This window comes from Aulostomus chinensis, chromosome 17, assembly GCF_037954235.1.
Source record: "Aulostomus chinensis isolate RoL2024-O1b breed Wild chromosome 17, RoL_Achi_v1.0, whole genome shotgun sequence".
Classification (NCBI taxonomy): Eukaryota; Metazoa; Chordata; class Actinopteri; order Syngnathiformes; family Aulostomidae; genus Aulostomus; species Aulostomus chinensis.
The window spans coordinates 17,756,333-17,772,330 of NC_141336.1; the positions used below are offsets into that span (position 1 = coordinate 17,756,333).

The following is a 15,998-nucleotide window of genomic DNA, read 5'->3' on the forward strand; positions in this document are numbered from 1 at the left end:
CTAGAATAACTCAACTGTCCAGATGCGATCCAAGCAAGTCATGACAGTTGGTGTAATTTGTGACATTTTACAACAACTACATCTTACAGGTAAAATATTTTCCACATGTGCTCCGTGTGTAACATGTGGCAGCACGCTTCCTTCAGGTGATCACAAAAACAGGAAGTCCTTTTGTAAAAGGTCTGGATACAGCATCTGGCCTCATTCATTCCTGTCCACACAAGAGACCTGAGTCTGAGCCTTCTGATTCCCAGTTTAACATTCTGTTAACTTAAATGGAGATTAAAAAAAAAAAAAATGGCTGATAGTCCTGATAGTCCAAATGTTATTGGACCAAATGGATAGTTAAACAGTGGTTAAAGGAGTAAATCAAGTAATGGACACCATAGTTGCACTCTCGTAGTTTGACCACTACAGTAAACTGGCTTCACCACTCAGCACCTTTTCTGATTCCAGGCCTTATTAGGCACCAATTGGTGAGGTGCACTGTTTCAATGCTCTCTCTCTCTCTCTCTCTCTCTCTCTCTCTCTCTCTCTCTCTCTCTCTCTCTCTCTGAATGTCTCTGGGACAAGTTAAATCTGCTCAATCTGCTAAATGAACACCAGTAAGGGCTGTACGAGTGAAGCCATTCAGCAAAACCTGCTTACTGCCGCTCAACCTGTCAAGGAACTCCTCTTGGAGCGAACTACACGGTGTCTCTGTTGAATGCCGAAGCTCTGGATGAAGCTTTGTCGACTCTGAGAAAATTATTCAGGATTTTCAAGCAACTACAAAGTCATAATGTGGGATCAAAACAGCAAATCTTGTTCCTGTGAAGCCGTCACTTTCATTGAAGTGCTAAACTCCAGTTCCCCTTCAGTATATTTGACTGTCTGACACTTCAGTTGAATAACCCTGAATTGATGCTCAGCAACCATCAAAGGCTTTGCTCCACAGGTAGCAAGCTGCTCTCCCTGCTGCTTTCACTTCTGTTAAACAATACAATCTGTCATGCCATGCAGTCTACTTAACTTCTCCTATGTATGTTCAACACTTACAAGCTGCCTTTGCTTTGTGCGAAGAATTTCAAATACATAACGCCAGCCGGTGATCTGCCTTTGTCCCTGCTCACTTCACATGAACATCAACACCAGCATCAAATCTGTTGCAACATTTCCTCCCCTCTTACCACTGAATCATGACATGTTCCCACTGAAAACTTGGCAACAACTGTATTTTCTCCAGTTGTTCTCCTACTTGAACTTCAAATTTCCTGCGATAAGAGGAGTATAGTGGATCACTTCAATTACTTGCTAATGGTAATAATGCTCAATTTTGGCTGTTTTCTCTAAGGTGGAGGTGGTGGCTGGAACGACAGTCCCAGTCCTCACCCTAGGGCTGGCAAGTCGCTGGTGGAGGGTGCTGAAGGGGGGTCCGCATGTCCTTTAGCCCTGTCCAAACTCAGCTGGTCTACATTTGGGGGGTTTGGAGGTGGAGGTGGAGCTTGCACAGCTGGAGGAGGGGGAGGAGGATATAGAGGTAACACTTCTGTCAGCTGCTTTTCATTTCCTGCCCTTCATTTGTCAAACTGAATATTGTGTAAGGCCAAGTCTGTCACTCCTCTGAAAAAAACAACAAAGATAAACTAAATAATTGCACACATTATTAACAGAGCGTGTCTTAACACAGGTGGAAATAAGTAAAGAGTGACAAGTAAAAAAAAAAAAAAAAGAGAGAAAAAGTCCATCGTGCTATGTCTTACTTTCTCCGTATGTAATACAGCAGTAAGCTCAGTATACCAGATCTTAAGCTCTGAGATCATTTCTTTTTTTTTCATGAAGTTTGACAAAAAAATCATTAAAAAAAGAAGCTTATAAATATTTTTTCCTGGTACATGGTACACACTGTCTGTTCGACATTCATGTACAACGTTACAATAATGTGGAGCACCACCTATAATGCATTGTTTGGAGAGGTTTGCGTAGAACAGCTGGATGGAGGCAGATAATTATAAGGTCACTTACAATTATCCCCTCCATCTAAATTTAGTCTCAGTCGTCTTTCATCTTTCTGTCGCCAGAATAAAAGGGCAGTTTGTTGTGCAACACAGTCAAATAGAGACAACGTGACATGTATAAACTGCCCTTTGTAAAAGGTTATTTTTTTTCCGTCACCTTGAGCAGTGACTAATCCCAGAGTTCGTAACATACGTTGTGTAACAGGAGGCGATGCTGCGCTGATGGATGACATCACAGCTGACGGTCAGGATGGAATCTCCTTCGTTAATCCAATGGGAGAGATTTACCTGCAGCCTCTGGCAGGTGAGATAATATACTCCCTGCTGTCTCTACATGAATCCCGGCGTAATGATCCAACAACTGATTAGTGCAGTTTACCAATGCGGTATGTACCACTTAGAAACAAAAACTTTCGAGAACAAATAATTTCAATACCACATTACTGAACCGTACTATAACTTTGTCCTACAGAAAACCATATTTGAAATGAATCAGCTAAACAATGACTGAAAGTGCAGGTTCTGCTGTTTTTAAAATGCAATATGTTGTGAAGCAAGGGAGAGGCATCCAAGCAAGAAACAGGTGAAAAGGGGCGTGTCTTACCCAAAAGTAGCACTGGAAAATGCTGCAAGACGAGCATGCATGAGACAACAATTCTGAACCTGCAGGTGGCAGTGGTCTGCACTTGTCACTGAAAAAGGGAGACTAGACCACAGAAGAATCCAGATATACAGTTTCTTTGCCCTTTTGCCAAACATGTTTGTGTCGGATGATCGATGTAAGGTCACAAAAGTGTTGTTGTCTTTTTCTTTCTTTCTCTTGGGGAAACGCAGCCTTTAGCGAGTGCCTCTCAGACTTGTTTGCTGGCCGTGCTCAGCAATTTGCAGCAAAAACCTGACTCGTCTCTGTATTGTGTACAAATACTAGGATCTCCTCAATCCTCTTCGACCAAGTCCCATCTCTATCGTCGACAGCTAATTTCAGTTACTGCAAAGCTGCGCAGTGACCAACAGATCAGATAGTACTGGGCAGCATCCTAGTGCGGATAAGATTAGGTTGTTCCTGCTAACTAGAACTTCCTTTTAGGAAATTATAAATAAAGGTTTCACTGCTCCTCCACCCCAAGATCCACCTGCAGGCTCCAGTTAGGGGTTTAACACTTCATCACTTCTCTGAAAAAGCCTATGCAATGAAGTATAATAACCTCAGTCCAACAACAGAAAGCTTCAAAAGTCAGAGTGAAGCTGCAGTCGTGAGCTGCTGTGTTTCTGTTTCACTCAATGTTCCAAGTGATTGATCTAGTTAGTACCTCAGGCTGTACCTGTGTGTTTGTGTGTGTGTTTACATGTGAATCCACCTGTAAGTACCAAACTGTCTGTCTGGCCACGTAGGCCGTGTCACACCCGTGCATGTGCATGTGCATGGTTATTTTGCAGTGGTGAGTGTTTTGTTTTTGTTTTTTTCATGAGCCTGCCGGCCATCTGATTCTGATTATTTAGGGGGAGGACCAGGAAAGCAGTGGACTAATTCACAACCTCGTGGAGCCAGTTGCCTTTAGTACCAACGGGCAATTCTCCATTCTCAAGTGAAAGACGCCATTGTTGTTGCTGCGTGTGCTGGTCTTGCAGCATGATACACAATCAAAGCACAAACTGAGGAATAACAGATTCGTTTAAGTGGTCCTAATTGAGTTGTCCAGCAAATATGTTTTTTCTGTAATGGAGTTAAATATCGTTAACTCATGATTGAAGTTGAATTTATGTCACACTTTAGATACAATGTTCCCCTACTCATAATTAACCAGAGACAATGAAGCATTGTTTAGTTCACAATTTAGATTCAACAGACTGCAAACTGATGTTTAATCTTACAAATTGGTACAAATACTGTTTAAATATATAACAGAGCTTATATTTTGCTTAATGTGAGCACAAAAATGTAATCCACTCAAAAAGAGACTCACAAGTTTTAATCAACTTAGGAAGTTTAAGGGTTTTTTTTTTTTTAGGGAAAGAATGTAAAATAAATGTCCTTATCTTTTTATTATCTACATGTTGATAAGAATTATCGACAGACTTGCGATGTCTTTTTAAAAAATATTTGCATAATTGCTCAAATCTGCATTGGTTCTTGCAGCCATGGAGAGTCATGGTGAATGTGAGATCAAAGTGCAGCTGAACTGCAGCCACTGTCAGTCGCAAAGCTGCCGACGGGATGAAGATACTCACCTGATCATCTGCCTTTGCCACGATGACGAGGTCCTAGCCAGCAACAACGTGACGTGCATAGGTGCAATAGGTAGGGATATCACGGTGGAGGCGTCCTCCACTGTACAGTAAACACAGTACAAACCTCACTGACAACATGTAGGAGACAAGACACAGATGTAAACACACTAAATCCTTTGGCTCCTACACTGAAAACACTCTATAAACCCTTCTGTAAACAAACATACTGCAAATGAACTGAAAACACAACGCAAAAACTCTATAAACAAACACACCGAAACACATTGCAAACACAATACCTACACAATGGAAACAAAAAACACTGAAACACATTTCAAACACACTGTAAATAAACACAGTGAAACATATTGTAAACACACCACAAACAGTGTAAACAAAAAAAAACAAAACACACTACAAAGACACTGGAAACAAACGCACTGCCAAAAGTCTGCGAGCACACTGCAAACACATAGTACACTTACCGTAAACATTCTAAACAAACACACTGGAAACATGGGCTAAAACTACACTCCAAACACACTGTAACACACTTCAAACGTACTAAAACACTTCAAACGCAGTGTGAACAAGCACTGCGAAAACATGAAGCATGGGTTGGAAATCGCACTGTAACACGCCACACCACAAACACATGAAGTCATACTGTAGACAAAATGTTAAGACGCTGTGCTTCCAGTGTTACTACAGGGTTTGAACAGTTGTCATGGATTTGTTTGGGTTTATTTGTATGTTGCAGCATAGTCCTTACACATTATTTGCATCCAAGAGACACAACAGTCTTCTAAGTAAGCATCTGCTCCTGTCTCTCCTCCCAGCAGTGCCTCAAGTCCCGTCTCCACAGGGCCAGATGTCAACGACATTGATCCTGACAGTTGTGACCTCAACCATCACGAGCGGCATTGCATTGATCTGCGCTGGTGTCATCCTCAGTAAGAGACTCTTCCAGTTTTGTTTGCAGTCTGTGCCGTCCACCTTCCATCGGCTGTGAGCTCAACTGGATGCACAGCTGCTTCCAGATGTTAGAGAAAGAGGAGAACTTTTGATAAGTGGGGGTATAAAAGGCCCCTGCAGGCTCTGTGCAGGATGAGGAACTGTGGGAATGATATGCATTGTGCTTGCTAACACAAAAGGAACAATTTTATCACAAGCACTTATTTCAGGTGATGCTTATCATTCATTGTCTGTATGTAAATATGGTAGAAAATGACTTTTTTCTGAGCACATAGCATAGAAGAAAAATACTGTAGATGAGAAGGTAACTGCAGTTAAATATATCTATTACATGTCATATTTAGTGTCAACAGTAGAACAATTGATCTCACTGAGGCAAAAGAGGAGTACTCATCTCTCTACAAGAATTTAATATAAAGATACATCTTTGGCTGTAAAAACTGGTGCGTGGTAACATTTGCCGTTTAACTGTGAGGTTTCAGAGCATTCCCGACTTGGAAATGTGTACTGAAGTAATGCAGTGGTAAATTCCAAGTGCTGGGATTCAGCAGCTGAGAATAGCAGAGAAAAAAGAAAAAGGAATGGAAAAATTGAGCATTACAAGGGAATGTAGATGAACTGTGAAGGAATATTGGGGGTTTGATTACTGCAACAGCAACAATTTATGTGTTTATTTCCACCTACGGGCATTGATTTTTCTATGACAAAAGAGGATTTAGCGAAAAGACTTCAGCTGTGATGAAGCTATTTATAAATGCACCCTGACAGTGTTTCTGATACAATCTGACAGTCACACATGCTGTAAAAGGCTTCACCGCTCATCCTTGCACAAATAAAATGATTCAAATAGGAAAAAAAGTAGGGAATTAATTATCACTTTTAATATGACGCCAATAAGAGGAAAGATAACTGAGGGATAAAACAGATTAGATTAAATAAAAATCTAATATTCTAATATTACATTATTACTATCTTGTTTGAAAAGCTGCTATGTACTGTTAATTAAATGTTGACTTATATACTCTTCTATATTCCCGCTTTGCTAACCGCGTACACTATCTAAATACAACATGTGCAGCTGTTTGGCAGCAATATAGGACAGTGAGGGATTATACAGATAAAAATCCTTTTTTTTTTTTTTTTGCACCTTTTTTGGTGGGATCTTTTTGACAACAGTCTGCCACAAGACAAGGGGAAGGGATTTTTGACATTTATTATCAACCCACTTATTACCCGCCTACAGTACAAGGGCTGTTTAAGATGCTTCGTTACGGAGGATTCTCTCTTTCTCTATCTCTCTCTCTCTCTCTCTCTCGCTCTCTCTCTTTCGACCTTTCCATAACCTCGTCTGGCTCAGTTCAGTGCTGATTATGCTGAAGTTCAGAAAAGGAAGCCACTCACAGTCGCTTTTTTTCCTCCTCAATCAGTCTGGCTGAATCTATATTTTGCAGAAGAACCTCTGGAGGGAAACTGCTGACTTCCTGTGAAATATCAATTACAGTTTCAGCACTCGGAGCTCACACGGTGGCTGACAAGAAATCCAGGCGTTGCGGATGTAGTTCTAATTTCACTCACCTCACAACATTTTTCTGAAAGAGAAGTGAACGAAACAGCTTGAAGGAAGAGTGTGGATGGTTTAATCCGGGCATAAGATATTTAAGATTAATTAAGAGATTAGGTTGACATTTGTTCTCTTGGGAGGATTATCCTTTTCTATTTGGACAGTCTGATCTTTTTAACGGTCGCTCTCTTTTGCATACATGATTATCCTGTAATTCAATATGCAGATTTGCCGATAGCCTTTGCAGATTCATTCTTCTTTTAGGGAGATACATGCACCGCCATCACTGCAGCAGCATGTAGGAGGAGATATTTTGTCTACACAAAGCAGACTCGTTCCGTGTCACCTGATATCAATGAGCTCTAGTGACGCACCAACCGTCACGTGACAGGATGTTTACATTGGATTTGGTTGCTAACAGAAATGTTTAAAATGCTTTTATAGGAAAAACACTATTGGTCTCATGATGCGCAGGGCAGCTCAAGTACACCAGAGAAACTTGAGATTTTCATGTTGTTGTACTCTTCACATGCGAACTATTAAAACATAATTCTCCGACGATCATTTTAGGAGAAATTAACATTGTTCTTATATTTTAGAAAATATGAACGACTTAGTTATCTGATATCAGCCAGACACGCAATTAAGTCACATGAATCGTTTCAACTGCACTTAAATTTATTCTGGATAATCAGCAGGCCGTTGATATAATTAATTGGACGCAAGATGATTTTTAGTAATGAGCAAATAACTGTGGAGTACAACTGCATGACATCGTCTTGGTGTGAACGCGTGCAAACTGAGCGCATCTCTACACACAACATATTGGGTTAAGACTCTGCCTTTATGAAAAATGGATGAAGTATATTCTTCCCTAACTGCATCGTGTGTAATTGTGTGAATTTGAAAGTGAATAAATCACGTACAGGAACAAAGATGATACGTATATGTGTAATTGTGTAACATGTGATATCCTTAAAAGAATTGGATTTTTAAAAGGCAGCAAAACCCTCCAGGTTAATGGTGTCTCTTCACCTGAGCTCTCCCCCATGCAGGGAGGTAGTCTGTTCCCTGGGCACCCCATCTCCTCCACCCCCCTCCACCTCTTCCTCCTCCTTCCTCCTTCTCCTCCATCCTCCCCTCACCCATACCCCATGAGACCCTAGCATCTGCACCGGGCGATGGCTCGACGGCACCTCTTACCTGCACGCAACGCCCCCCCTCCCTGGCAGACTACCAACCTGCATCAGGGACGTGGCTTGCCTCCACGGCGGGTGAGTCCAAACTCACTGGCATAGACAGTCAAGGAGCAGTAACCAAGGAGAGGCCATCCCACATACAGGAAGACAAATTTGTGAGCGGATGGATTTATCCTCTTGAGAACCAAATGACTGTCTATGAACCATTTTTTTGGGGAGGGGGGGGCCTCACATTACACATTGGAACGCATTCAACAGGTGGATGCAGCTTGACCCCTCCTTGTGTTACCGCTCCTGCAGAATCAGGACGTTGCATTGTGGGGGTCCTGATTTCAGTGAGGGTGATGATTTTTTTTTAAATTTCATCGACTTTGAAGTTGTTCGTCTGTGTGTCTTGACTTTGTCCTCAGTGTGGTACCGCTGGAAGAACGATCTGCATGCAGTGAGGGGGCGCTTACAGAGTCCAGAGTACAAGCTGAGTAAGATCCGCTCCTCCACCATCATGACCGACTACAACCCCAACTACTGCTTTGCAGGAAAGGCATCAGCCCTCAGTGAACTAAAGGAAGTGCCACGCAAAAACATCACACTTCTCAGGTACAGCTTTCCTCTGTCAAAAAGTACGAGCACTCCGTTTTCCCCGCCATTGTCACTTTTATCCATTTGTTTTCACAGAGCTCTTGGCCATGGCGCATTTGGTGAAGTCTATGAGGGACAGGTTCTTGGGATGAGCACTGATAATGGTCCCATGCAGGTGGCCATAAAGGTCAGCACCTAGGAGCTCTGCACATTACATATTATCCACTCCCCAATGTTCCAAAGCAATATTGCTACACATCTAAAGGTCACACATGCAGAAGAGGATAATGCCCTTCTTATGACACCGCATGGAAACACAGTATACCTGTGTAATAAATTCATATCACTGAGAGATAACGCTGAAATGATTGATCCGCTGTGAAAAAGAAGCATGTTAATTTCCTCTGGTCGTCAACTACAAGCAGTTTTGAAAGGAAAGCAGAGTGAGTCGGCATTCCTGCCTTTCAATAAGTTGTTGATTTGGTCCGACGACACGTTGCTTTTTGACAATAGACCTTGTCAGGCGCACACACGTCATATTGCTCTCCGCTCACTCTCTCCTCTCCACAGACTCTCCCAGAAATCTGCTCTGAACAGGATGAAATGGATTTCCTGATGGAGGCGTTGATTATGAGGTAGCTGTACACTTCCTGTATGCATCACATCTCGTCACACTGACCACCTGATCATGAAGTTCATTCACCAGGTCCTCCGACCGAATACACCATACTCCTGACGTGTGACACAGCAGGCTCACTAGATAAAATAACAAAAGCAAAAAAAAAAGCACGCTGCACACGATCAGACAGCAGCTGGTTTTGTTTAACAGCTTGACATATTCGTCTCAGTATGAAGACCAGATCAACTGGAGCCAGATGCTGTACTTATCGAGAGTATTAAAAAGCAGAATGTAGCATATTAGCTTCTCATGTAATCAACTGAAAGCCAGGGTTCTTTCCCATCAACAGAAATATATTTACTTTCATTGCCGGAAAATAAATAATTCAGTCATTTTTACTGAGCGGTGTTGAATTGGTTTGCCAGGAATTACTCTCTTTCTAAAACATATGTTGTGTGTTTTGGCACTTGACAGTGACACTTAAGCTTGTAGCAGTAGTTAGCCCCAGCACCTTTTGATAGCAACAACCAACTCACCTCCAGTTCCGTCCCTGCGTTTATTCATTAAGGGTTGCGGGGGGGCTGGAGCCTATCCAAGCTGACATTGGGCGAGAGGCGGGATTGGCCCCGGATTGGTCGCCAGTCCATCGCTGGGCCATCAGGAGCAGTTAGGGGTTCAGTATCTTGCTCAGGGATACTTCAACGTGGTCACAGGGAGGTGAGGATTAAACCAGCGACCCTTCGGTTGCTAGATGGCCACGATACCCCTGAGCCATGCTGCCCTTACGTCCAGTTTAAACTGCGAATATTTCCGCTTTTTCTTTCTCAGCAAAAACTTCATCCATTTTTTTCCTCTATTTTCTGATTCTCAATGCAAAACATATTCACAGCATGCAAAAATTGGTTTAAATCTGTCATTACATCTATGATCTGTGATTTTTTTTAATTTGAAAATCCTCCAGGGTACATCATGTAGATTCGAGGCCCCGTCAATACTTGGCATCATTGGCGTTTTCTTCAAATCCACAGCAAGTCTTCCATCATCACGTGCAATTGGAGGTGAAGCATCATGGCTTTACAGCCATTTAGCATCCCGAGAGTAAAACTTTGCTGCGACTGTCAATGTAGGAGCTCCTAAAGCCTTGCAAAATTTCCCAACATCGGTAAATCTCTCCATGTCATTTTGCATAATCACAAACACATCTACAGCAGCTTTTGTCTCATGTGATGAGAAGTTTAAATGTTGCCAGATGCAGTTCACATGGCAGAGTGAATCAGTGGTTAGCACTTTAGCTTTACAACAACAATGCCCTAAGCGCTTCTCCCCTGGTGCTCCAGTTTCCTCCCGGGATCAAAAGATGTATATTAGGTGTTAACAGTCCTGTCAGGAAGCATGCGAGCAGCATCACTCTAAGGAAAACAACTAACTAGGACAGCAGGACACACTGGGAAAAAACAACTTCACAAGACTGCAGCGATGTTCCTTGTTGGAAACAGATTTATTCTCTTGCTCCTTATTTTATCTAAAGGACGACTGGAATTGCTAGAAACACGTCAGAGCTCCCTGTTAAGAAAATAAAGATTTATTTCTGATTAGAGACAGAAAAAAAAAAGGCAGCAAGATTCTCCTCCGGGATATCACTGCAACATGCTGGGGAAAATTGTTTTTCTCAGTGTGTCCTCCATATTTGCTCTGGTTTTTATTGGACATTTCCCTAATATGCTTGAGATGGACTGAAGGAACAGGAAACAACACGTTGTGCCAGTAACTCATGGTCAAGAGCTCATTTGTGCGGCTGAAGCAAAGGCTGGGCAGCAACCCCTCGGCTCGGCTTGGGACTTTCCTGATGCCCAAATTCTTCAGTGACCCAGTTAGAATTTTTTTCTGTTCTAGAAACTAGTAGTAACTAGTAACTGCCCTGAGAATGTAATGGTCTGGCGATGTTTTCGGTGAGAGTATTCTGATTTTCTTTCAGGATAAGGACAAAAACTTTCTAAAAATTGGGATTGAAGCAGATTATGGATTAAATATTCAACAGTATTCAACATTTTGTCTTCGTAAACATTGAACCTTATAGCAACATTATTTAAAATCATTAAACATCATTCAAATTGTTGTAAAGTATGGGATGAAAATGACCCCCCCCCCCCCCCCCCCCCACCCCCGGTCCTTTGGTAATTTTGTAAAATTATTACTAGTGGTAATAATGGAAAATAAAAATCTGGTAGTTAAAATCAAATCAATTGAATTGTTTACTGCTTAAGAATTGTAAAAGTGAAGAAATGTGTTTACACCTCTCAGTCTATTTGCATTTTGCAGGATTTTGAGCTCCAAAGGGGCATATTTCTAAATAGAATTGTTGGATTGTGTGACGTTAGTGTTGATATAATTGACTGTGAGTGTTTTGTTGTGTTAATATTCGTGGACGGACTGAGCTGCGTGAATTGCCCTTCTTTGGATCAAATCATGTGTAAATCCGAATCATCTGCTCATGAGATGAGGACAAATCATTGAGGAATTCATGTTGTTGTTTTAATGTAGATCTTCTTGTTTTACTGATATCGTGCAGGCTTCATTTATGAGCTAATCAAGTTTTATTTTGGTTCGTAATGTTGTCTCAAGAGCTAATCATTCCAGATGAATATAGATCAGGGTGATGAGAGAGAGAAAAGATCAAATTACGACCTTAAAATTGTGATCAGACCGTGGCAAGTGTCGCGTTATTTCTCAGGAGCCGAATTTAAGAACTATGGGGATTGGTCCATGTTAACTGGAGCTCAGAAATATCTTGGAGAAATAGTCTGGGCAAAGAGATCATATTTTTGAATTCTCTTTTCCCCTGGGTTCTCATCAGTCATTAAAGTTGTCCAGTGGTCAAACAGATCTATCCCAAATGGCCCAAAAAAACTTGTGTGTCTTTTTTTAGGGGGGGGGGGGGGGGGGGCTGTCCTATCCGTCTTTGTGGACTGAAGCGCTCTTTACTCCCTGACGAAAGCTGAGTCTTTAAGTCGTACGACCCATCGCAAGGAGATTAGATGTCCATTTGTCTTGGTTTGTTGCATCAATATTTTAGTGGAACTGTTATACAAAACTCCCAAGCATGTAAGTGAGGACCCGTTTTATTAGTTCTCATGTCGTTTTCTTCTCCTGTCAAAATTTGATCCACTGGGTAAATGTAGCGGATCTTGCCGCGTGCACAAACACAAACACGCACACGCACAAACACGCACACGCACACACACACACACACACACACACACACACACACACACACACACACACACACACAATCATGCACACACATGCACATGCACACGTGTGCTGGCGGGCTTAATGAGTGTTGATCTCCATCATGTTTATAGCAAGTTCAGCCATGAGAACATCGTCAGATGCATCGGTGTCAGTCTCAACATCCTGCCGCGCTTCATCCTGCTGGAACTGATGACTGGAGGAGACATGAAGAGCTTCCTCAGACAGAACAGGCCCCAAGCTGTAAGTCTCTCTCTCTCTCTCTCTCTCTCTCTCTCTCTCTCTCTCTCTCACTGACACACACACACACACAAAAACACACACACACTAGTGTGTGAGGCACAGCCAAACTAATACTGGATTCATAGGCCCAATACTGATTCTCACATTGATGGTTATTAAAAAGATATAATGAAGTTTATCATCTAAAATGATGGACACCTCACATATTGGACAATATATACATCTATACTGATGTGTGTGAGGCAAATATCAACCTGTGCAATCGGCCACACTCATGAATCAGTTAGGCTCTCGTTGAAGGTTTGTGTGTGTGTGTGTGTGTGTGTGTGTGTGTATTTAAGTACTACATAATAATTTGAGCTATGTTTCATCCAGGGCCAAGCCTCTTCCCTCACCATGCGGGAACTGTTACGGATGGCCAGAGACATTGCCTGTGGTTGTCGCTACCTGGAGGAGAACCACTTCATACACAGGTTCAGCCCCCCACCCACTAATCACAGCCATACAAAGTGAACAACAGCTTTCCAGCTCTGAAATACATTGTGTTGCTCCCACAGTGTGTGCTTGTATGGGTGCACTATTAAAAGATTAATTATGTGTTGGGTAATGCTAGCCTTCGCTACAGGGCAAAAACATTGATCCTCTTTAGGAATCACTACATCGGTTCTTGTTTGAGTGCAAAAAACTAGATTTAGAGGGGAGAACTGTTCTATAATATCTCCGTCATACTTCAGCAGCAGATTTGATACATTTTTTTTGTCCTTTTCTCACATTTAGGTAGAAAACAAGACAAATTTTGTGATTTTTGTGCAAATGGGAAGATTAAGTATGTGTGTTTCAGAGACATTGCTGCTAGAAACTGCCTGCTCACCTGCCCTGGACCCGACAGAGTTGCCAAGATTGGAGACTTTGGCATGGCACGAGACATATACAGGTTTGTATGCTAAATCTGCAGGATCTCACAGGGAGACAAAAAAACCCCCCAAAGAACTGCAAGAGATGCTGTATGATGGGTAATGTGGTCTCCTTAATGAATGCGCCAGATTTATTACACAGTTCGTGGCCTTTGGTTTCTACCTCGTATTCTAAATGGATGATAAATGGATATTTGTCAATCTCACAGCTGTGCTTCTTGTTTCCAGAGCCAGTTATTACAGGAAAGGTGGTCGTGCAATGCTGCCTGTGAAATGGATGCCACCTGAGGCTTTCATGGAGGGAATCTTCACCTGCAAGACTGATACATGGTACAAAACAGACGCTGTAATAGATACAGTAAGGCTCAGCGGAGAGGGCCTGCTTTCAATTTAACGACAATAATAGAGTCTTCAGTGGCAGAAAGAACAAGAAATGAATGTTACTTACAAATTACATCCCGTTAGACATTGTGTCTGAGTTCATTTTTCAAGACAGTAAACAACGCATTCTTAAAGCTTTACTCAAGAATTTGAAAACAACACCCCTCCAAAAAAAATTAAATGGAAAAGGGTTTTTTTTTTGTAAAAAAAACAAATTGTAGCCTCAAATGGTGAAAAATCTTCAATTGAAAATTTCCGAGCTTTTATGTGGCCAGTAGAGGAGTTTTTTTTTCATAAACCAAGTTGTTTTAGTTGAAAACAAAAGCAGACAGACACATCAGAGGCCAGCATTTGTGTTGAAGACGCAGAGCTGACTGGACAACAGATGCCTTATGGACTGTTAGCAAAAGTCCGGTCAATGCCTGATCGTTAAACTCTTAATGTAATGAGCAATGGCAGAAGAAGCAAAATATTTAGCACAGATCATTAAAAAAAAAATAGTCTTACTCTTGAAGATAGGAAAGGAATGTTTTTTTGTGGAATTGGATAAACTTTATCGATGTCATTGCATCTTTTACAAGAGAACATCGCTGACTTCCAGAGCTCTCCTCTAAAACTGAAACAGGCTCGCTGAAATATCAACTGCATCTGCTACTTTCTGACCAAAAGAAACCTCTGAACTCTGCAGAGAGATGTCGCTCCTTCAGGCTGAATTGTTTACGGCAGAGGAACAATTTCCAGTCTGACACAGAGGTGACCCAGAACAAATGAAAGAACAACACAAGATCTTGCTTTTGTGACCTTCATTAGTTACTAGAACACAAACCAGCAGAACAACTATGTAAACAAGGAGACTTCAGGAACTGGAGTGAAAATTCACATTCTACTATAACATCTGTAATTAATATCACATCAATCAATCCAGTGCTATGTACTAAGTTATGAAGTTGAACAGTGTACAAGATATTGTGCTTAAGAATTTGAAAAGCAAACTTAAATTTGTTTTTATAGAGAGATTTTTATTATGATAAAGCAAAGAGAAGTTCCTGCAACACACTCAGTCAACGGAGTATAAACATAGATTATATAAGAGGCGATGGCTGTCAGAATGCTGCAGGGGAAAAAAACCAGATGAACTATTTTATCAAAAGCTCAACTGCCAGGGAGAATTCTTTTCAAACAGAGCAAAATTGCATTTCTGACTAGTTTCATGCAGATTATAGTACTGATTCTGCCATTCTGAGCAGAAACACTTTGAAATGGGACACAAACAGTATGATGGAGACATAATTGAGCTGTGTCTCCCCCCGCAGGTCTTTTGGAGTACTGCTGTGGGAGATCCTGTCTCTGGGTTATATGCCGTATCCATGTAAGACCAACAAGGAGGTGCTGGAGTTTGTCACCAGTGGAGGCAGGATGGACCCTCCAGAGGGCTGCCCAGGACCTGTGTGAGTACTGACTCATATCTGGAAGAGTTCCAACAATAACCCAGTGCCGATGCTTACAGGCCAGAACCAAAGCAACATCAACGTAGCTTGGAACATTTAAGTCTCTGCAAGTCAGTTACAAATAGGGCTTTGTTTCCTGTGTGTAAGACTGCATTTTAAGACTAAAGACTTTAAGACTGAAAAAAAAAAAAAGAATAATAACTACAGCATGTAAGAACAAATTAGCGCTGGGGAATGTTTGGTGAATGAGGCCAATTATTCTTAAGCGGGCAGGGTACTGGTTTTCACTGCAAATTCTTGAGGAAATAATGGCTCCGGATATGTCTGGTGTAAAGATACTGTTGCGTGATGTAGACAGTGAGGGCGAGGACTTTTACAATTTTGCTAAGGTATTATGGGTAGTTTAAATAAACCCTTAAAAAAGATGTCTGCATCTGTGCAGCTATCGGATCATGACACAGTGCTGGCAACACTGTCCCGAGCACCGACCCAACTTCTCAACCATCCTGGAGAGAATCAACTACTGCACTCAGGTATTGTTCATGTTAAATCTGTCCCCTATATTGTTGCATAAATTCAATGATTCATTTAATTCTTCCTTGTG

General features: G+C 41.6%; 1 protein-coding gene across 1 annotated transcript in view; it reads left to right on the forward strand.

Annotated features, from left to right (window-relative positions):
• Positions 1-15,998, forward strand: part of ltk (leukocyte receptor tyrosine kinase) — a 38,026-nt gene that overhangs the window by 18,134 nt on the left and 3,894 nt on the right. Inside the window, exons 17-29 of the mRNA XM_086183749.1 lie at positions 1,334-1,519; positions 2,203-2,301; positions 4,135-4,296; positions 5,066-5,179; positions 8,372-8,558; positions 8,637-8,727; positions 9,111-9,175; positions 12,522-12,651; positions 13,027-13,124; positions 13,493-13,585; positions 13,794-13,895; positions 15,260-15,394; positions 15,837-15,927. Of these exons, the coding sequence (XP_086039875.1) occupies positions 1,334-1,519; positions 2,203-2,301; positions 4,135-4,296; positions 5,066-5,179; positions 8,372-8,558; positions 8,637-8,727; positions 9,111-9,175; positions 12,522-12,651; positions 13,027-13,124; positions 13,493-13,585; positions 13,794-13,895; positions 15,260-15,394; positions 15,837-15,927 (1,553 nt within the window). The remainder of the gene's footprint in view (positions 1-1,333; positions 1,520-2,202; positions 2,302-4,134; positions 4,297-5,065; positions 5,180-8,371; positions 8,559-8,636; positions 8,728-9,110; positions 9,176-12,521; positions 12,652-13,026; positions 13,125-13,492; positions 13,586-13,793; positions 13,896-15,259; positions 15,395-15,836; positions 15,928-15,998) is intronic.